Source organism: Coffea arabica, chromosome 2c, assembly GCF_036785885.1.
Source record: "Coffea arabica cultivar ET-39 chromosome 2c, Coffea Arabica ET-39 HiFi, whole genome shotgun sequence".
Taxonomy (NCBI): Eukaryota; Viridiplantae; Streptophyta; class Magnoliopsida; order Gentianales; family Rubiaceae; genus Coffea; species Coffea arabica.
The window spans coordinates 71,339,324-71,362,219 of record NC_092312.1 but is presented as its reverse complement, the minus strand read 5'-3'; the positions used below and the strand labels follow the sequence as shown (position 1 = coordinate 71,362,219).

Genomic DNA, 22,896 nt, shown 5'->3' with positions numbered 1-22,896 from the left:
GTCTTTCGAAATTCAAAGGATACCACGGTCACAGAACCGGAGGGCTGATGCTCTCTCCCGGCTCGCCTCTACTTCTTTTGCCGACCTGAACAAGACGGTTCTCGTGGAAGTCCTATCCGAGCCGGGGTACGAAGGAGAGGTTGTATACCCCATTTACCCCGGGGACACCTGGATGGGGCCTTTGACTCGATTTCTCAGTCAGGGTGAGCTTCCAGAAGACCGAGGTGAAGCACGGAAGCTTCAACGAAAAGCAGCTCGGTACATCCTCCGACAAGGCCTCCTATACAAGAGGTCTTACCTCGACCCCTAGTTGCGGTGTATCACCCCGGAAGAAGGTAAGGGAGTCCTTCAAGACATTCATGAGGGATTTTGTGGTGCCCACGTCGGTTTCAGGATGCTCATGAAGAAAGCCTTGCTGCTCGAATACTTCTGGCCCACCATGAGGGTAGATGCCCAGGTCATGGTACTCTGTTGCCCTTCTTGTCAGCACCACGCTCCTGAGCACCACCAACCGACTAATCTTATGATCCCCATCACTTTGCCATGGCCATTCGAGCAGTGGGGAATTGACATAATCGGCCCCTTTCCAAAAGCTCCAGGATATTATGCCTATGTGGTGGTAGCAGTAGACTATTTCACCAAATGGGTCGAGACCGAGCCCCTGAGAAGCATAACCGGAGTTGCTGTTCAAAAATTCTTTTGGAAGAACGTGTTGTGTCGCTTCGGCCTGCCCCGGGTGGTCATCTCGGATAATGGCAGGCAGTTCGCAGACAATCCTTTCAAGGCGTGGTGTGAAAACTTGGGGATTAAGCAGCATTTCACCTCGGTTGGACACCCACAAGCAAATGGACAAGTCGAAAATTTCAACCGAACTCTCCATGGACTCAAGACTAGGCTCCACCGGGCTGGATCGTCCTGGATGGAAGAGCTCCCCAGTGTGCTCTGGTCCTACCGAACTACGCCGAGGTCAACAACCCAAGAAACCCCGTTTTCCTTAACCTACGGGTCTGAAGCTGTTGTCCCAACCGAGTTCATCACACCAAGCCCGCGTATGGCCGCATATGCTGCCGAGGCCAATGAAGAGGAACGACGAGTTGATCTCGACCTCGCCGAGGAAAAGCGTGATATGACCGCAGCTAAGATCGCCATTTATAAGAATATCCTAACTGGTTACTACAATGCTCGGGTCAAGCACTTGCGGTTCAATCCGAGAGACCTTGTTCTAGGGAAGAACTCAGTTAGTCGAGTTGAATCTCAGGGTAAACTAACCCCCAAGTGGGAAGGACCTTACCGTGTTGTTGAGTCCAACCAAAATGGATATTGTAAATTAGCTTACCGAGATGGCTCTCGAGTGCTCCGGACTTGGCATGCTGAAAACCTTAAGTTGTATTACCCTTAAAGAGTACGTGTTCTCAAATTTCAGTTCTCCAAGTTATTTCTCACTTGTTCAAATTTCAATTTATTTTCTTCAAGTGAAAAATAAGGGGACAAAGCAGTGTTCAAAATAAGAAAAGTTGAATTCAATTCGATCAAAAAAGAGGCAAAAAATATGCGAGAACAAAAAGTTGATTTCATTGAAGAACAAAAAGCAAAAGGCCGAGGTCATAGAGGAGTGCTTCTAAGCACCTCCTACCCCGGCATCCTGACCGCTTACCCCGGCATCCTGACCCCCCATGGTCGCGCCTCCCGTTTCGGCATCCTGTCCTCCCTCAGCTCCTCCGCCGGCTTGGTCGTCTTCAGTACCATCTATCTCAAACTTCTGGAGCCATTTGTTGAACTCGATCCGGATCTCGGCTAGGTCCCTTCCAGTTTGGATTCCCTCAGCCATGCAGTCGCACAGCTTCTTGGCGTCCTCATTATAGTGAGGAGTGCTTTGAAGGGACTCCAGCTGTTCAGAAGAGAGGAAGGGCGCTGCATCATTGATGGCCGAAGTGTAGCCAAGCATGAAGCTCGGTCGCGTAAGCTCCCCGAGGTCGCGCGTGAAGGATTCCGAGCTGCGGAAGGACTCCACGGCAGTTACCCCGGCCTTATTTATGGCCTCCTTGGTCGACTGCTCCTCTTGGGCCCTTCTTCATCTCTCCTCGTCAAGGGCGGTGACCAAGGAATTGTTCGCGACCTCGGCCTTCTTCCTTGTCGCCTCGGCCTTGTCGCGCTCTAGCTCAGTTGCCTTCAGTTTTTCTTCCAGGTCGGCAATCTTCTTCTGGAGCTCGGCTGGTGGCTCAAAGGTTTCCATAAAACGCCCGTAGCGTTGTATCATTTCAGCAAAGAAGGCCGTGGTGGAGGCTCAGGAGACTGAAGCACTTTGCATCTAGGCCTGTCAACGGGTCGGGTCCGGGCCGGAATCAATAAATCCGAACCCGGACCCGTAATACCGTATTAATTCCGGAACCGGCCCAAATACCCGACGGGTCTCTTAATCTCTATCTGGAACCGCACCCGACGGGTCCCGGGTCGGGTAGGGCCTACCCGAATAAGACCAGTAAAAAAACCTGATTTACACCTTCATCTTTATCCTTGCCCTCATTTTATTATCTGCCTGAGATCCTTTCTTTCTATCATCTTCACCTTTTCTGCTGACCTTAATAACTAGTTATAGCAATCAAGCGCATTTTTCCATTTTTCATAATCTAGACGCATTATTATTGAATTTTGCTCCTCGATTTTTGGAGTGCAAAATCTTTCAAATAACTTTGTGCAGAGACCAAATAATAACAAATTATTTTCTTGGTGAAAATTAGAGGCCGAGCAACAGGGCTTTTGGATTTCTTTCTTTTTTTTTTCCTTTCAACAAGAACCTCTCAAATGCTTGGGAGTGATCCACTTGCCTACTTTATTGTCATGGTATCATATCTTGTAGTAGCAAAAAAACAAAGAGCCAGTTGCTGCACAATCCAATAACTATCCAGCAAACTTTGCATTTGAGATGAGGTTACCGAAAGAATGCGATGCAAATATCGTCCACTTTCAATTGTAGGTTTTCTGGAGACGTGCCTTCTCCTTTACAATTCTTTTCGGCTTTTCTAATTTTTCTTCTCCCTATTAAATAAAAGGGGGATAAAAAAGGTAAAGCAGACGAGACAAGAAAGCTGGCCTGCTGGAAGCCTGGAAGAGCTGGAAGTGTTGGGCTTCGACCGGAGCTGCAACCGCCAGGCGTCAGAGATGGAGAGAGCTCGCCGGCGTCAGAGATGGAGAGTGCAAGAGAGAAGACAGTGAGACTAGACCGGGTTGGGCTTCTTTGGAGCTGGCCAGACTCGACGGTAACGATGATAGCTGGGCTTCTTTGGAGCTGGAGAGAGTCGAGAGCGTCGCCGGAGATGGAGAGATGGAGATGGGAGAGCGGACTGGTCAGCGGTCACTAGCGGAGGTGGGAGACAGAGCAAAAGAGAAAAGAGAGTGAGGGGAAAAGGGAGGTGCAGGTGCGGCGATGGGTATTAGGGTTCGAAAGAATTGGGAATGAAATTATGAAAGTAGTATTGGTATGAATAATTGATAGATAGGTATATATATTTTAATTATTAATTAATTAAAACGGGTCCGGGTCGGATACGGGTCGGAATGGTATATCCCGTATCCGACCCGCAAATGTATTAGATAATATGGGTTCGGGTCGCGGGCCTATATTCCTATCCATACCCGTCAAATGTTGGCGGGTTCGGGCCGGGTCCGGGTCCAGACCCGGACCGTCGACAGCCCTATTTGCATCAGCTCGCCCGGAGTGAGCTTTCTAGTATAAATGCTGTCCCGAGGCAACACCGAGTGCACCAGAAGCTCCTGGGCAACCAGAGGGTTCTTACAACGATCGTTGACGTTGATCTCCCACTCCGGACACCAGTGCGATCCGGGGTGCCTCTTGTCCTCCTCGGCCGCCTTGGAAGCCATGTGGTGGAGGTTGAACAAAGAGGACCCCGTGACGGGATTATCGGGGAACGCAGTCACGCCCTGACCCCGAGGTGGAGTGGCTATCGTGACCCCTCGGATGGGGACCCCCACAGGAATAGCCGAGGCACGGGAGCCTCCCGGAGAGGCCGAGGTGTGTGAGCCCTCGCCCACGATCACTACGGTTGGCTCGCGGTCGCTTGTCGCTGCGGTGGTCTTCTTAGCAGACCTGGCGGAGGGCTCAGCGGTGCCCTTGCGCTTCTTGGGTGGTCTCTTTGCCACCTCGACGTCTCCCGAGGTTATCAGGTCAGAAACCTTCACCACTGCAAAGAATGAGGAAAAGTTAGTTAGAATTCGAGAAGGAAAAACAAAAAAGGGAAAGCGAAAAAGTACAAGGTCGGTGGAGCCTAGTAGAAAGGAGGACGGGGTGGTCCGAGCTGATCAGTGCTCGGCTGAGCCCGCCCTCTACGAGAACCATTTCGGGAAAGTCCCAACAATTAATCCTGAGACCCGACCCCAGTAGCTTCTGGAGGTTGTGTTCTTCCAGCTTGCTCGGGGAGGTTTCTTTTACCGAGGTGGGGGGCCTCCACCAGAACCCCCGAGGAAAGTTCTCAGCCGGGACGAAGAAGAAGTTATGCTTCCACTCCTTTATTGAGCTCGGGGCTTCCACCACTAATTTCGGGACTTTGTTCCCGAAGTAAAACCAACCATTCTCGCTCCCGCTGTTCTTAAGTGAGTAATAGCGGTGGAATAGGTTAACTGTGGGTTCTATCTCCTGGTGGCGGCATAGCAGTTGGAAGCCGACGAGGACGCGGATGGCATTGGGGGTGAGTTGAGTGATTCTCACCCCCCAGAACCTCAAACAGTCCCGAAAAAATCTTGTGGTAGGCACCCTGAGTCCGGCCTCTAGTTGTTCCACATAAATAGCCATCCTATCCTTTGGTGGCAGTGCGGCAGATTGGTGAGGCTGGGGTATGTAAATACTGTAATCCCTCCTCCAGGGGTACTTGCGGATCACCTCGACTACAGAAGCTTGCACCAACTTACTCCCAAAGGTCGGCATCAGGCCGTAGTTAAGAGAATCCACGTTCGGAGGGGTGGAAGGCTCTTGTAGACCCCCGTCCCTTGGGACTTCGGTTCCGAGGTCATCGTTGTATAAGACCTCGGGATCGACCTCGATCCCCTCGTGCTGTTCCACAGATGTCCCAGCTCGGTGAGATGACTCTGCACCTCCTCCCCCGACGTCGGAAGCAGTTCTCTTCTCGGAGGGGTCAGGCCTCTCTGCCTCGGTAAAGTCAGGCCGCACTGTCTCTTTGTGAGTACGAGCTGTTCTAGCCATTGTATCAGAAGGAAAAGAAGTAAAACTTACTTAGAAGATGTGATCTGAAGGAATTGCCGAAGAAGATGTGGTTTAGAAAGACTGCCGAAGTCAAAAGACAAAGAAACAGAGCTCTGGGGTGATTCACAATTTTTGGTAAAGAAAGAGACGGTGAAAAAAGGCTCCTATTTATGGGCGACAGGGGGAAGCCGAAGAGACGCGATCTTTGGGATTCCCTAAAAAACTCTCTCTCTCTCCTCATTAATGACGGTGCTGTTCATCTGACACTCGATTTGACTGACCCGACGTTAAAGTTGACAGCCCCTGTTTTCACCTCTCTCCTAGTCCCCCCTGCACAGTCATGACGTGTCTGTGTCCCGTGCCTTGCACACTTGTCAGCCTCGGGAAATAACGACCTCGGCGAGTACCGTGCTCGTCCTTCCCAAAGCTTGGGGGGCTTAGTGAAGAGGGCCATTTAGGCTCGGATTGCCCGAGGCCTGGTCCTCTGACGTGTCCTGAAAGGCCACCTCGGCGAATCATCCTGCGAGACGGTTGGAACTCGTTTGCCACCTCGGCTATATGGTCCAGGTCGTATCTCCGAGGTGAACCTTGCATGCTCGACAATTACGGAAAGGAGGGATGTGACCCCTGACACATCTAACGCCTGAGTAATGGCTGCTCTGACATGCCGCCTGAATCTGACGGGATATCACACCACATCTTTTCATAGACTGGTCAAGTCCACCAGATGCACTGACTATCTCAGATCTTCAGGGACTTGTGCAGGCAGTTCCTCTCTCCAATCCGTCCCTTATAAATACACAACACCTCTACTGGAATAGGGGATGACCAATTTCTGGTAGAACGCTATCTCCACTCATTACTTTCTTACTTCTCTATATCCGAACTGATTTAAGTTTCGAAATTATACCGGGGGATCCAGCCCCTTTTCTTATCCAAGCAGGTGACTTCGTCCAAGAGAGTTGCCCAAGGTAAAGGTATTCCTCCAGTTCGGGTGACTCACTCCTGCGGGTCGAAATTCACCTCTTCAGCCGTCGTATCTCGGCCGCACGCGGGAGATATCAGCTGTCCTGACATGTCATTAAGGGCCACCACTTTAACTGAAAACCCTAGGACCCTTTATTGGGAATATGCGTGACCACCTGACAAAGTGCCTGAACTATTATCCCTTGTCAGGAACAGAGGCTGCAGGTGCAGAGCGGAGCCGTAATCCTCAGGAAGCGGGACCCAGTGGCTTAAACCCACTGTCCTTCCCTCCACTCTCACACTCTATAAATATCTTCTGTTCACTCCTTACAAGTAAGACTACTGTTGCACTCGTATTGTTCATTACTTTTTATTCTCTCTCTATATTGACTTGACCGTCGGAGTGATCTCAGGGGACAAAGCCCCACCTCTCACTTCGGGACAGCACTCCTACCTTTTACTTTCACTTCACCGAAAGAGGGAGCTGAATTAGGTCAGCTCGGCGACCTAACCAGAAATCAGCTCTTCACTAAGAATCTAGCAAAATTTGCTGTTAGATTTGCTAAAAATCTTAAATGAGAAAGGAAACTTTCTCTTGTGGATTCAAGGGGTGCAAACGAATCAAGTCGAGTTGAATTTCAGTCTAATTAAGCGGAACCTCAACATAATTTTACGAAGCGAGTTCGACGAAATCAAAATGTCAAGCTCGAGTTTGAACTTAAAAAAATAAAAATAAAAATTATTTTATTTTAAAAAAATAAAATAAAATAATAATTTTTCTTAATAAATAATAAAATATTAAAAATATATATATAATTTTATTATTAAAATAATATATATATATATATATAATCGAACTCGTGGCTCGCAAATTAATGAATTTAATATTTTTGAATTCGAGTTCGACTTGACCAGTTCGATATTGACCGAATTTGAACCGCTCGCGATCGGTTCGATTCGTTTGCAATCTTAGGCTCCATGAGAGCGCACAGAAAGATTACTCGGGTAGTAGCCCTTTTGTAACAGACCTTATGGTATCAAGTTAGAAATGAAATTATACAATGCTTTTGACCAAAATAAAAAATAAAAAGTCTATTGTAAGAAGTCATGATCTATAACAACTAAGGAATATTAGAGTTGCGACATTTTGACCTCTGCGTAATTGAAGATGACTTGTCCTTGCTTGTTTTAGAATGAATGCAAGAATCAAACAATCCCAATAAGGCTAGTTTTGCACTCAGAATCCAATCAAATAGGTTTAGAGAGAGCCAATCAGCAAGAAACGCAGTTCAACTGCAATTAGATTCCAATGGAAAGAACAATCACGTCATTAGTTAATCTATTCATGCCTGTATTACCACAAGTGCTTGCTAGCAATAAATCTACGTCCGAATGCGACACAATATTCTAGATAATCAGAAAGATATTTGATGGTAGCTAAACTCTATATAAAAAGGACCAAATAATGCCTTGTTATTGATGAACAATCACGAGATGTACCAGTGGCGGCACATGTTTACATCACCGATCAATCAGCAAAACCGTAGCATATAGAAATACAAGAACGTTTTCAGTCAAAACTCAATTTTGGAATCATAATGAGTTTGATGTACCCTCTTCAAAATTACACATGTAGGTTAATTCTTCAGTCTTTTTGTGAGTATGTATCCAGCGGAAGATATTTGGGATATCGATCTTGTGTTTTCCCTGTTTTGTGGTCATAGTATTCAACAACGGCAGCTCCAGCCAGTGCAGCCAATGTCAGAGCTTGGGCATGCAACCTGAAGTAAAACGAGGATAACGTTTCGGGACGACTATGAATATTACAAAAGCAAGAACGAAAAGGTAGAGTACAGGTTCCTGAAGAAAAAATCCAGTTTGCATATTCTTAATACAATATCATGTGCTTAGTATGTCTTCCCATGGAAAAAAGAATGAGTTAGAAACAAGTTTGTTTAAAAGACAATCCCCAAAATGGAACAGAAGGAATAGACAACCATACCATTTACACATAGTAGTTTGAAGAAATCAGAAGGAATAGTTTCAGTACGTCAAGCTACGTTAATTTGACAAGAGTCAGCATCCAAAGCAATTGGTTTAACACAACAAAATATCTTAACTTCCTTAACCTACAAGTACAAAAACCATCCACTTCTTTTCTTTGATCTCATATTCCAAGACCAAACTTACTACCTGTGACTCAACAATACCTTCACTAAAACCTGAAAACACGCCCCATAATCACCATCTTCCCTTACAAAACCACGACAACCAGATGGAAGATATCCACAAACCCTAAGGTCACCAAGTCAAATTCCAGTCTCCAAAAAATTTTCTGTATTACACTTTGTGCCATTCCTCACTTCACTGTAATCTTTAACTCTCTATGTCCCAATCCTCGATTGCATCATTTACAACTATAGAAAAAGGCAAGTATACCCAGATACCTTAAGACATCCTCACCTTTCCACTATCACTTATGGGATTAACTTAAACCAACAAAATTTCCACTTCTCTGTCTCCCTCTGCGGCTGATCCTGCTCAAGGACATCTTTTCTACCATTGCATATGCCATTGCTGGTAGAGAAAAAGGCACAGTTCAAACTCTTTAATTTCACATCCCCAATACACTTCAGTCTCTGCACTTTATCTCATTTCACATTTCACTTCATTCTCCAATTCTCCAGACACAGTCTAATCACCCACCACCACTCAAGAAAACTACTATACCAAGTTAATTAGCTATTTTACACGTGCATGCATCATTTTCAAGATGTGTGCTTATATATGTCAAATGTACATAGGATATGCAATCAAAGTGTAAAAATTATTTCTTTGCTCACATTTTCTCAAGTTATTTCACACAGTAGATCTCAAAGACATCAAACATGCTTTTTGCATCAAACCAAAGTCAGTATCTGTTGCATGTTTCATGCATAAAATGTGTAGCAGTTGGTTAAAAAAAGTATGTTAAAATGGCAAACTGTACTATTCGCTTCTCAAGGATACTGCAATATAGCTTATGCAATTTACTAGGTAGAAGCAGAGGCTTTTGTTAATGTGATGACGGCTATTTAGCCAAATAGGGGTAGATGGATTTGCAGGGTAAAATGTCCACATAAATGACTACAAGGAGCCCACAGACATGGATTAAAGATGCAAGCTTTTATATTCTTCAACAAACTTAAATAATCGGCCTCTGTTTATCTCAGTCTAATAAATGGTGCAATCCAACAACCACTTTGTTTCTTAGCATCTTGAATTTAAAAACACTGCCTGGTTAAACTAAGTATCTAAAGTACTTAAAAGCCAGAAGATATCATGAGCAACAATTAACATGTTCTTTTAGGCACACTGCGTAAATTACCTTCCATATTATAAATTCGGAGCATATAAATCCCAAACCTTTCCTATCCCATCAATTTCATCAAGCAAGGAAAACATGATCTAGATATTATGATCAGCTAATGGCACTAAATAATCTAGTAGCACGCAAAACGATACAATCTTTATGCAGGGCTACGTAAAGTGAGATCAAATTGTATTCAAATATGCCAACAAAATCACAATGCCTAATTCTCCAGAAAAAGAAAAGGAAAAAAGATCGGGTTAAAAAGCACATGAAAAGGGCCCTCCTCCCAATCTACCCATCTCAACCAATTTGCTCAAATCCTGAACAGAGAATTTAATCCAAAAAGTGCACAAGAATGTTCAAGAACAAGATAAAAATACTATAGTTAAATAGATCTTCAAGAGAGAAAAAGGTAATCAAGTAAAAAGGACGAAGAAAGATTGATGTGGTACCTAGCGTGAATGATCTTGACGCTGGTTTTCATGGCCGGTTGAGACCAATTGTAAGCGATGGATCCTCCAATTCCACTCAACCACAAGCACCCTTTTCACCCAATTCAAAACAATCATTAATAAAAAGGGGAAAAAGAAAAAGGAAAACCCACCAGAGAAATGAAGCGAAAAAGAAGCAAAGAAGGGAAAATGGTACAAGAATTACCAACAGTACGAAGCTTGTGCTCGACAACCCATTCTCTGATGGATTCAAAGGAGGATTTAGTGGCAGTTTTAGAGTCAGCAACAGCCATGTCTTCCCTTCTGTTGTTGAACAAGAGATGGCTAATCTGGCTGTTGAGGATTGGGAATCTCTGGTTTGGTGAGCATATTTATATAGCGGGAAATGGGAAGAAAGAGAAGGCCAAGGCGGATTTCGCAAGCTCTGCCTCTCAGAAACAGTTGGCGCTTATGTATTCCGTGTTAAACTGCTTCCTACGCCGCCAATGTCGATTCCCAATTTAGTACAACTTGCTTATTTGACCAGGCATTCAAATTTTGAAAAAAAATAAAAGAAGAATAGTAGGAACAATTTTTTTGCATATAAAAACGAGTAACATCATTGAATGTACAATTGCATTATGTTAACTAATTTGTTAAAAATATTAATATATATAAATAATATATTTTGCATATATTCAATATCTAGTAGTAGTCGGTGAGGCACACTTTATGGGTCTGTTTGGTTGGAAGTAAAATGTTTTCCTTGGAAAAATATTTTCCGTTGAAGTAATTTTCCATGAAAATCATTTCCCTTTCATCATTTTCAGGTGTTTGGTTGGTTTATTGAAAATATTTTCTTACTTCATTTTTCTAGTGTTTGTTTCACTTTTGAAATATTTTCACTTTTATCTCTATCTTTACTTTCTACACATTATAACTACATACTTCTTCTCATGCAAAATAAGAAAATTTATCTCATTGTTTAATTTTAAAAAATCTTGGAGAAATGTATATATGAATAAAAAATATCTCCTTAAATAATAAACAAATTACTGGTCATTTAGTGTCAAATATCAATCACATGCAATGCTTATTGTGACATATATCTTGCACTCTCACTACTGAAAGTTTCTCTAGAAAAGAATGTCCCTATTATACATAATTAATTACTAGCATAGGAGCAGGATGAGGTTTTTTTTTTATTTTGAATATACTAGGTGGAGGGTTGGGTTGGGTTGGATTGGGTGGTACGGGGGAGGGAGTATAAGGAAGAGGTATTGGGTTCGAATCCTCCTGTTTACACTAAAAAAAAAAAAAAAAGAACATACTGCAAGATGTTTTCAGTAAATTTGGAACATACTACAAGCAGGATGCATACATTTCGGAAAACAACTTCAATAAGTTTGGAAGGGAAGTTGTTTTTCATAAGATGAGTGAAAATATTTTACATAGGAAAATGTTTTCAGTAACTTTTGTGCAACCAAACACGGGAAATTAGGAAAATATTTTCCTGAAAAATATTTTCATCCGAAACAAACGGACCCTATATGTATGCATATTTTAGGAAAAAGATAAATAATAAAATAACTATATTGATGTGAAGGTTTAGATAAATATGAAGAAATCAAATGAAAGCAACTCCAGATTTCATATTTTACTTTCTAGACCTCAGTTTTACTAAACTGAATATTTAGTAAGAATGGATCATTTTGCTTACGAAAGGTTGTATATTTGAATCTCGTTACTAATGTGAGGATTGTGTTAGTGGATAATTTGTAAAAACTTCAACGTATGGTCCGATAACATTGCTGTGACTTATAGTGGTGATCCAAGCACAACCCACATAAACTTTTCTTTTACCAAAAAAAAAAAAATCTATCTGAGGCTTGACACCACTATGAATAATGATACTTATCATGCACCTGTGTTAGCTAAAGTGTGTTTAAGAAATGTGAAAATTACAATAGATTTTGGCAACAAAATTAAGGGCATGCGTCTATCAAATTAATGGAGTCCTAAAAATTAGGAGAACAAGGGGTTGAGACGTTTTCTCATCTTATATTTACACTTCAATCTCATAGTCATGCATTACAAACTTCGTCATTTTTCATCAAATTATCACTATCATTTGCACTAAGATGTTCTAAACGATTCAAGATCTCAATTTGATGGCAGAGCTTACAATTTTGGAGTTGCTAGCAATTTATTTGAGTGCGTCCAAGTGATTTGATATGAGCATCCACATCTTTTGGTAGGAGAAAAGAAGTATTGTGTGTAACATCTATTTTACTGTCATACTCTTGAGAATTTACAGCCTAGTTTCTCTTTTTTGGAGCAAGTGATCAAAGTCAAACCAATTTAGCTTTGCATCCTCGCACTTCCTGGAAGCAATTTTCAATGCTTTGTGCTAATTCACAAAGGGGTACCGGATTAGCATTAAAGTGTGTGTTGCAAATGAGTGTTGAGCAACAGCAAGAAAATTTCTCTATTTGGCAGTACAAGATTGACTTCAAGTTGTAGAGTAGAAAGGAAAGCGGGAATACCAAAAGGACAGATTAGGCATGTTATGGTGCTCGAGACCATTTTTCTTTTTTCTTTTTTATGATAACAATAACATTTCTATAACTTAATTTATTCTAATTTAGAGAGAGGGAATCTAAAAAAGCTATGCATAAGATGGTAATAGGTATGAGAATCTAACTAAAGCAAAATGGTACGCTGACACCTCCTCTAGATTTTTTTCACTACAGGTAGGATTTAAACCTCCGATCTACAAGTCAAAGAGAGATTTAGTTCTTTTTTGGTAACCACTGAACTTTGGTTCCGAGATGATTTTTCGAGCCAATATGGATTTAAGGAAGGACAAAGAAGTTGGTCAATTCTACTATAGTCCATAGTCCAAATCGGTGTGGAACAAATTAGCATTAAAATTCTTTTATATTTTTATAGATTAAATGAGATATGTACGTTAACTTTTTTGGAAAGGTATTTGCCTAAAAAGTTTCTACATTTTTCATGAGCGCATCTTTTCAATTATCTTTTTAACTCACATATATTAAATTATTATAATATATTTTTCTACAAAAACTCTAACAAATAGCAATCCAAACAAGATTGCGCTGACAGTGTATACACTTTTACCATTAGATACGTTGCACATAATTCGTGATAGTGTTTACACTATCAGTGTATATAAAATTAACTCATTAAAATAATATATACCAAAAATTATATAATAAATTTTGTCACTTATTAAAAAATTGCGTCAGCAATCAATCACATTCATCTAAACATCAACCTCATCCAAATCATTATTTGTAATTTTCACTATTTTTTGAGGTTGTAATTTACACTTAATTTTTCAATTAAAGGGAAGCCTAACCCAATTGCATACTTCAATAAATTTGCAAGTGCATGTCACTGCTAAATTTTGGTTGGAAAGGTCTGTTATAAACCAGATTTATTAATGTATCAAAATACAAATATGTGGGACTTACAGAAAAAAAGAAGAAGAAGAAGAAGAAGTGTACATGTCTGTATCCAAGTACATCCGTGTATCGAGCCTATAACACAAAAAATCATCTTAGACCAGTTCGAATTGTGAAAGATACCCCATGTGTTGCAACTACTGTGGTATCTCATAAACACTTGGGAAATGAGATGACCCGACAAGCAGTGTGATCTGTAATTACCTGTGATCTGTAGAAATTTGATGGTGGAAATTGAATAGATTTCAAATTGGATGAGTCTACAGAGCAGAATTTCTAATGCATTTTCAAATTTTATCCCGTTATTGCACGTTGTGTTGTTGTCTAGACATTTGTTATTTTAATGTGTGAGAAGTTACATTGCATAGTACGCATAATTGTGTTAAATATTTAATTGATATATTGCATGAATAATTGACATTATTGAAGCCTAGATCTTATATTAGTAATGTACCATTTGGTGCTTGGGATTATGTTACTTTTGCAAAACAAAGAGTGTGTTTGGACTTTGGATGTCAATTATTTCACTTTATTTACACCTTATTTACACACACTGATTTGTTTGCATCATCAACACATTTTTCATCACCTTTTTATTTCATATACATCATATCAAAAAAATATTATAGTACTTTTTCACAAAATTATCTCAAATAATTTTTATTTTGGATGATGAAAGCACTTTCTTTTAAGTATTTGGTAAGTATTATTTTAAAATTTTAGAAGTATAGCACACTTTTAGCACATGCTCACCACTAATGCTTTTAAAATAATTTTTGTGTTTCGAAATACAAAATGGGTACTTATGAATTAACTGTTTTTTGTGGCACTTTTAAAAAACTACATTGTAATAAGGATTAATTTTCAGTCGTAGATGAATGAAAACTATACAAATTTTGAATTTAAACTCCCAACTTATGTACATGTACCATGAATCCAATGATGATAGTTTATATACCGTCAGTATATATAATATTTATTCTTGTAATATTGTATTTGAAAAACTTTCCACCATAAATAGTCATTACAAATTAAGGGGCTGCTTGGTTCCAAGGTATGGAATCAGGATTTGGAATAAAAGTCATTTGTGGTGTTTGGATTAAAGGTTTGGGATTTAAGATTTTAGAATGATTTCTAAAAATGTAGCAACTCTCAGCTCCTGACTAAATTGGGTTAATTCCTTGATTATTGCCCAAAAAATAAAAAATCAGAAGAATATTATTTTGACATGGATATGATATGAGACTATACCTGTCGGGCTAAAAGAAATTTTTCTTTTTGAATGATGGCCTTAACAAAACAAAAGCCATATCAATCTCTGAGAATTAACAAAACAAAAGTTCTCTAACCCAAAGATACTCATCAAATTTAGTGAAAAAGAGGACAAACGTTCTAAGAAAATGTGCGGAACCTTAACAGAAACTAGAACTTCTCGCTTCGTATGTACACATGAGTAATTTCCAATGCTATCTTAGATTTCTCTACCCCTTCTGGAAAGAACTCCTAATGTAGACATGATGTGGCTTTGGCAAATTCACTTGCAACAAATGGGAAAGACACTTACTTTAGCACCACTACTATTATAACCATGACAGCCAAGCCCATTAATGAAGGCCCAAGAGCCTTAGCCACAAAGCCACTGGTCACATTTCCATTAGTATCTGCTGCTCTCAAACAAACTGTTCATCATACCAACGATTGTAAGTTTAAACTCCTGCCAAAACTCCATAAAGCCTCCTGTGGAGTTGGAATCTCCGTACTCAGACTTTGCTCGATTGGATGATACGTTTCTAGGAGATCTTGGGTAAAGAATATCACTATCAACAGTAAAACCCTTTTCATGTTGATCCATAGGTGAGGAAGGAAGGAGCACCTGCCAACAAGAATGAAGTTAAGAATTTTTCCCCAAACTACCAAATAGCTAAGTAGAAGCAAAGGGAAAAATGCACTTTTCATCCTCAAAGTTTGGGAGGTTGACCAATTTCATCCTCAAAGTTTAACCCCAAACACATTTCATCCTCAAAGTTCCGTAATTTTGACCAATTAAGAACAATTGACGGGAATTGGAGGACAAATCAAATATTGGGACGGAACTTTGCACGTGAGAAGCACGATTCGTCAGATCCAACTTTATACCCATCATAACCGGGTCAAACCGAATGGAGCCACTTTTTCTAACGGACAAAAATGCACAAAATAGCAAAAGGAAAAAAGCTCCTGTCTTCTCCTTCTTTCTTCGCTGTTCTCAGCCCTAAAAGTTTTTTTGGCCAATCCTTTCATCCACTTTTCGAGCATCTGCTGGTAAGAAGGAGGGCATAAACGACATCCGTGGAGCATTTTAGGTGAAGAAAAAAATGGCATTGCGGGAGAAAGAGCTCCACATTTGTCGACCCCCAAATTACAGTATTTATACCCAAAATCAACAGCTCCACATTTGCATAAAGATATGTGTTTTTTTGGAGAAGGAAACCTGATATATGATCCCTTGTGTTTGTACTTTTTTCCCACTATAATTTGTGGCTATTTTTTTTTTCCAAATTTGGCCATTTGCATGAGGTATAAATAAATCAAAAAATTTGTCTTGATTTGATTATTTTAGTGTGAATGTGGTCCCTTATGTCTAATAATAGTTGCCGCTTGACTATAAATTTGTGGTGAGAGTGATTAATAAACAATAATACTTGGTATATTTTGCCGGCCATGTGTATCTGGCCATGTGTATGGAAAAAGTGTAAAAGTGGTCCTTGTTTGGTAGTTTTTGTGTGGGTCAACAGTTTGTTGTACTGAAATGATGAAGCTTTTTTTTTTTTCTGAAGAGTCTGATCTATATTATTTTCTTTAACCAGAAACGGGCAGCACATTTATTACATTAAGATGTCACCATGGAGGCCTCATTTCATATACTTCTAATCCCCATTACGAAGGTGGAGATTTATGTGTTTTTGACTATGTTGAGAGTATAGGTTTAAGTGTTTTCGAAATGGATAGATTAACTGAGAGTGCTGGTGTATATGGTCATAAGGTGTACTATGGTTGGGAAAATAACACCTTTAGGAGGATAGATAGCAGTAGGGTGTTGAATGGTTATGTTAAGGGAGAGGTTGGACCAACTAAGGAAGTTAACTTATATCTTGAAGTATCTTTTCATGAAATTCTAGTGCAACAACTTGGTTATGATCCGTATGAGGTAGATGAGACGGAAAATGAACTCCAAAATGGTGATGGTAACAATAATATTAGGGATGAAGGTCAAGGAAGGTGTGCTGCTAATAATTGTGATAATAATTCCAATGTAAGTGATGAGACTTTTTTTTCAGCTATTGATTCAGATTATGAAATAGGTGATGATGCTGATAATTGTATATTTCATGATAATATTGACAAAAATGCTAAATGGTTAGGAGTAGACAATCACAGGAAAGAAAATGTGATTCCTGATCCTTTGAATGAAACAGAGAAGGTTCCTAATTCTGATGAAACAGAATAGGTTCCTGATTCTGAATATGATTTTGAAAGCATTCATGAGTCTGATGATGAAGAGTCTAAATTGAGGTCTCGTACTTTTGATCCTAAGCATATTGACAATCCAAAATTAGAGCTGTACATGTCCTTTACAAGTCTGAAACTCTTCAAGACTGCTATACATAATTATAGTGTGAAACAAGGCAGGCCTTGTAAGTTTATGAAACAAGATAGAGTGAGGGTGAGGGCTAGATGCAAAAATAGTGAATGTAATTGGCTTATGTATGTTAGGAAATTAATTGGGGATTGAACTATTCAAATAAGAACATTTGAACATAATTACACATGTGATTTTACATATGATAACCCTCTTGTGCATTCTGGATAGGTAGCTAAGAAGTACTGTGAAGAGTTTAGGTGTAATCCTAAATTAGATTTGGAGCATTTTAGGAAGATAGTAATGAAAGAAAATAGGTGCTCCTTCACAAAAAATTAAACATATAGGACAAAGAGAAAAGCAATAAAAATTGTTCAAGACAGTGAAAAAGACCAGTACAACAAATTAGGAGTTTATATGCATGAAATTCTAAGATCCAACCCTGGTAGCACTGTTATAATGAAAACTGTTGATGGCTTTAGAGACTCAAAAACAGGAAAAGGCAGATTTGAGAAGCTGTACATCTATTTTGCTAGAGTGAAGCATGGTTTTCTAACTAGATGTAGGCAATTTATTGGAGTAGATGGTACTTTTTTGAAAGAATCAGTAGGAGGAGTTTTGCTAACAGCTGTTGGAGTTGATGCCAATAATGGCATTTCTCCAATAGCATGTGCTACAGTAGAGGGTGAAAGTAAGGACTCATGGTGCTGGTTCTTCAAACTATTTAAAGAAGATTTGAAAATTGAAAAGGATTATGAGTGGACAATAATAAGTGACAAACAATAAGGTCTAATTGAAGCATATGATATGATTTTCCCAAATGCAGCCCACAGATTTTGTGTGAAACACTTGCATAATAACTTTTCTTCTACTAGTTTCAAAGGAGAAGGTTTGAGGAGAATGTTATGAACTGTTGCCAAAGCAACAACACCAACCCAATTCATTAGCAGAATGGAAGCAATGGCTGAAATTGATATAGAGGCAGCCAAGTGGTTTGATGACAAACCACCAAGTCAATGGAGCAGAGTTTATTTTAGCACTCATCCTAAATGTGCTATGTTATTGAATAATATCTGTGAGTGCTTCAGCAGCAAAATTCTTGATGCGAGGGAGAAGCCAATAATTGAAATGTTTGAAGCAATACGGTTGTACATGATGCAGAGAATGCAAAAAAATAGGAATCTGGCCAAAGAGAAGTGGTAGACTTATCCTTACTACCCCAAAATTCTTCACATTATGTAGAAAAATATAGATAGAACACCTGACTGTTTTTCATTTAAGTCAAATGATGATCTTTATGAAGTTAGTTGCCCATATGGTGACCAATATGCAGTGAACATCAATGAGCAAACATGCTCTTGCAGAAAATGGGAACTAACAGGTATTCCCTGTCCCCATGCCATTAATGCATTATGGATAGCTAAAAAGGATCCTCCGCTATATGTTTCAAAATGGTATACAGTGGAGACATATATGAAGTGCTATAAAGGATCAGTGTGTCCCATGAATGGAGAAAGTGAATGGGAGCTTACTGATGTTGGTGAAGGTCCTTTGCCACCCTTATATGGGAGAGCACCTGGAAAGCTTAAGAAACTGAGAAGGAGAAGTGCAGAGGAGGTTCAACAAGCCAAGAAAAAAACTAAGAAGAAAGTGACAAGAGTGAGACAGATTAACAAGTGTAGATACTGTCATCAAAGAGGACATAATATGAGGTCCTGCAAGCTTCTCAAAGATGCTCAAGATCCTGCAGTTGCAGAAACTAATATTAGTTCAAGCCAAGTTGCTGCTTCTACCAACAATCCAACTAGCCAAGATGGAAAAAAAGTTGTAAGTTGTTTTGATGACTCGTTACAGCTACCTTTGTTATTTGGTATATAAATGACATGTTTTCCTTTTAAACTGCAGGGAACAAAGAAAATCAAGAAGCCTGCTACTGAGTTTTCAAATAAAAGGGTAGAAAAACCTGCTACATCTTTTGATTTTTGTCTATATGCAATTTGACTTTTGCTACGTCACTATTTTGTGTAAAAGAGACATAGACGTACAAGAAGAGTTGCAGCTGCAGTTTGTAATGATGATTCAAACACTGAACATCAACAGAATGCTGAGCCACTAGTTGAGATTGACATAACATCCTCTGCCCCAGATCAAGTAGACCAGGATATGTACGAAGTGTTTGGGCTGTCAAGGTCCCAAGTGAAATATAACACCAAGGAAGCCAGAACACAAACTAAAGAACAAGTACAGATGCCCTTCAGGATTAGAGATGTTCATATGCATGTTGCTGCTGCTGCCGCCAAAGCAGATTTAAGTGTTCCTAGTTCATCTAGATCGAAGGGAAAGGAGAAACTACTGTGATAGGAGAAACAACATGCTGAATTTTCTTCAAGCCAAGCTGCTTTTGTTCAAGCCAAGTTGCTGCTTTTGTAATTAGTGAATGACTTTTGTTGTTTCAACTTTTGCCTTGCCTAGTAATTATGGAAATGCAGGCTGTAATGTGATAGCTGGCTTTATTTGATTTATGGACCCATGTTCAACAACAGTTATGTAGTTTGCTTTATTTCATTTGGAATGCACTTTAATTGTATTGAAGTTATGATATACATATATGGCAGTTGTTTTCATGTTCATCTGTTTGTATTATTTGCATTTATTTTCCAATTTGGTTTATCAGTACATGTGGGACAATCTTGGTTTATCAGCTTAGTTACCAGCTTGGTTTATTTGCATTTGTTTTCCACCGTGATTTATTTGCATCTGTTTGTATTATCAGTACATGTGGTTTATCAGTTTATGGCCATTATATATATATGATATGAACAACACTTTGACAAGGACCATTTTCTTACACTCAACGCATAGCTTTACAAACAAAATAAATTGCAGAGTTCATAAATTGCATTGTTGCCAAATACATTTCCTTTCCTAAATCCCACCATTTACATAAATTGCAGAGTTCATTTGGAACCTTTGTACAAACAAAAGAAGTCCCTTTCTATACCCTACAATTGGATATTACTTCATAGGGAAAAATGCAACTCTCGTTCCAACAACAAACACAGCCAACTTCAAAATGTTCTTCTGCAATTTTATCAAAATCACTCCAATGTTAGCAGCAACTTGCCTCCCTTTACTTTTCCCTCGCCTTTACTGCTCCAACTCAGTACTAGCAAAACCACCAAAAGCACAATTATCGTAATAAAAAATTTCTCTCTCTTACGCATTCTTTCAACTTGTTCTTCCATTTTGTTAATCTTTTTCAGCAAATCAGGAATGAGAACTCTCCCTCTTGGACAAATTGGCTTATCAACCCATTCAAAGTACCTGCATCTCTCGGGTCTCTACCATAATAATAATGACATTTCTCTGAAATTAGTTAGCTAAATTAACACATTGAAGGACCAATATTTTTAGACAAATATTTCTTACCGGCCACAGAGAGCAACCAAGGAATCTTCTTCCCGGATTCTCGCAGCGCCAACAGATGCTCATTTTTGTTCTTAACCCACAGTTGCAGAATGGAGTTGATGAACCACTAGAGACTTCAGAACTTCTGCTTCTCATTTAGGCAAAAATGAGAGCACAGAGAGCTCCACTGCTGGATGCTCTGAGGATGAAATGTTTAAAGCTGCAAAGATTGGCAAAAAAATTTTGGGATTGCAAGGCAGAGGGAAGAAGGACAACAATGGAGCTTTTCATCTGTCCGTTGCATTTGTTCCTTTAAAGTTAGCTTCATTCGGTTTTACCCATTTTTGTTGGGTAAAACCGTTGGTTGTAACGGTCAATTGGATATTTCTCGTCAATTGTCCTTAATTGGTCAAAATTACGAAACTTTGAGGATGAAATGTATTTGGGATTAAACTTTGAGAATAAAATTGGTCAACTCCCCAAATTTTGAGGATGAAAAGTGCATTTTTCCCTAAAAGCAAAAGAGCCACATACTAATCTTACCCACCTTTTGTGACTGGAGATAATCCTAAAATGTCGAATTTAGCAGTATAGCATTCCAGGCATTCGTATCTGATGCAATTGGTAATTTACTTTAAAAACAGTCAAAGGCCAACATATTTTTAAAAAAAAATTCAGCTTGGTAGCCGGGCAACCCAGCATTGTTAAAAAAAAAAAAAATTCTTTGCTGCCGGGCTAACTAAGCCCTGCAGCTCAGCATTTAAAAAAAAAAAAATCTTTCCTGTCAGGCTAACTAAACCCGACAGGCATAGTTTCATACCATATCCATGTCAGAACAATATTCTTCCAATTTTTTATTTTTTAGGCAACAATCGAAGGAATTAGCCACTAAATTGAGAGGTTTGTTAATCCCCAAATTTCATTCCAATTCTAATTTGTTTAATTTTTTTAATTGTGCCTTCAAAACTTCTCTCTTTCACTTCTATCCCTTCGTCCTTGTTGCCTGCCAAATGACCAATTTGACATCAAGTTTATTCGATGTCAATCATCTTCCTACTCCTCCTTATAGCAAATTTATCTCTCCACTTTTTCTTCATCACTGTCAAACTTTCCTTCTTCTCTTCCTATAAAATGACCACTACTGCTAATACGCTGTTTCTTTGATTGGGCTTCCTCCTCCCTCTTATTCGCCATGGCAAATTTGCACTCTCGTCCTTTCTTCACCTAGAGGAGACGGCTTTGGAGCGAAGACTATGGAGGAATTCGAAAATTAGCTCTTGAGAAGTATGCTGGGAAAGGACAAATTTAAAGAAATATTGCTGCTGAACTAGGCAACAAAGGAGAAGTGAGGGATCAGGTAACATGGTTAGGTTTTTGATTGAATGAAAGTAACAAATTAGATCGTAATGAATAGTCATATTCCACCTATACCTTGCCATTGGGTGGGTTGGATGTAGGCCTGTCAACGGGTCGGGTCCGGGTCGGAATGCATATATCCGGACCCGGACCCGTTATACTGGATTAGTTCCGGATTCGACCCAAATACCTGACGGGTCTTCTAATCTTTCATCGGATCCGCACCCGACGGGTCCCAAATCCGGGCCGGGTCTACCCGGCAAAAAGACCTATTAAAAACCTGTTCAAGTAACACCTGGAAAATGCAGTCTAATTTTTATCACATTCTCCTCTTATATTCAAAAGCATAGCTAACCCCTCTCAGGAGTGACCCCATGAAGCCTTCAAAGATTGGTGTTCGAGATGCAATCCAAAAGGGATTCCAAATATGTTATAGTTCACCAGACTGGTGAACTATAAATGAATTATAACATAACTATAACTATAACATAATGAACTAACACCAGTCTTCGAGAAGCATTCATGATGAAGGTTCCAATATGCAATCCAATCAATAGTCTTGCCATTATCGAGGGGACTATCAGCTCAAGAAAGGACTAGAAACAAAAAGGAACAAGGTGATGAATCGTTTTTCCTAACATCACCACAGCTCAAGAGTTAAACACTTAACAGATTTCAGCCAACAAGGACATAAAAGATAATATAAAGTAACATTAACAAGAAGAAAACAGCATGTAGCAAACTATTTCATATAATCTAATCCAACAAACACAAGGATTTAAAAAGTCCAAACAAAGCCAATATGACATCCAACAAATTACAATTTCAACAAAACCAATATTAGCAACAAAGCCAATATAGCATCCAACAAATTACAATTTCTAAAAAGTCCAATCAAACATAAATATCAAATACATCAACCAACTAATGAAGTCCTGTAGATTACAATAGTCTTCATGGCTCTCAAGTTTCACAATTTTCTGCAACAAAAACAAGGATACAATATATTTGTAAACTAATTACTAACTAATACAAAAAAAAATCAGGTAAGAAAGAAA

At 39.6% G+C, this 22,896-nt stretch overlaps 1 protein-coding gene across 1 annotated transcript; it reads right to left on the bottom strand.

The window, feature by feature from the left end:
• Window positions 1-7,630: 7,630 nt before the first annotated feature.
• On the bottom strand, window positions 7,631-10,388 carry LOC113727686 (uncharacterized). The gene is made up of 3 exons (XM_027251973.2): window positions 10,191-10,388; window positions 9,986-10,076; window positions 7,631-7,962 (listed from the first exon to the last, which is right to left on the bottom strand). Exons 1-3 carry the CDS (start codon window positions 10,276-10,278, stop codon window positions 7,827-7,829), a joined length of 315 nt encoding a protein of 104 aa, XP_027107774.1. The 5' UTR covers window positions 10,279-10,388; the 3' UTR covers window positions 7,631-7,826.
• Window positions 10,389-22,896: the final 12,508 nt, after the last annotated feature.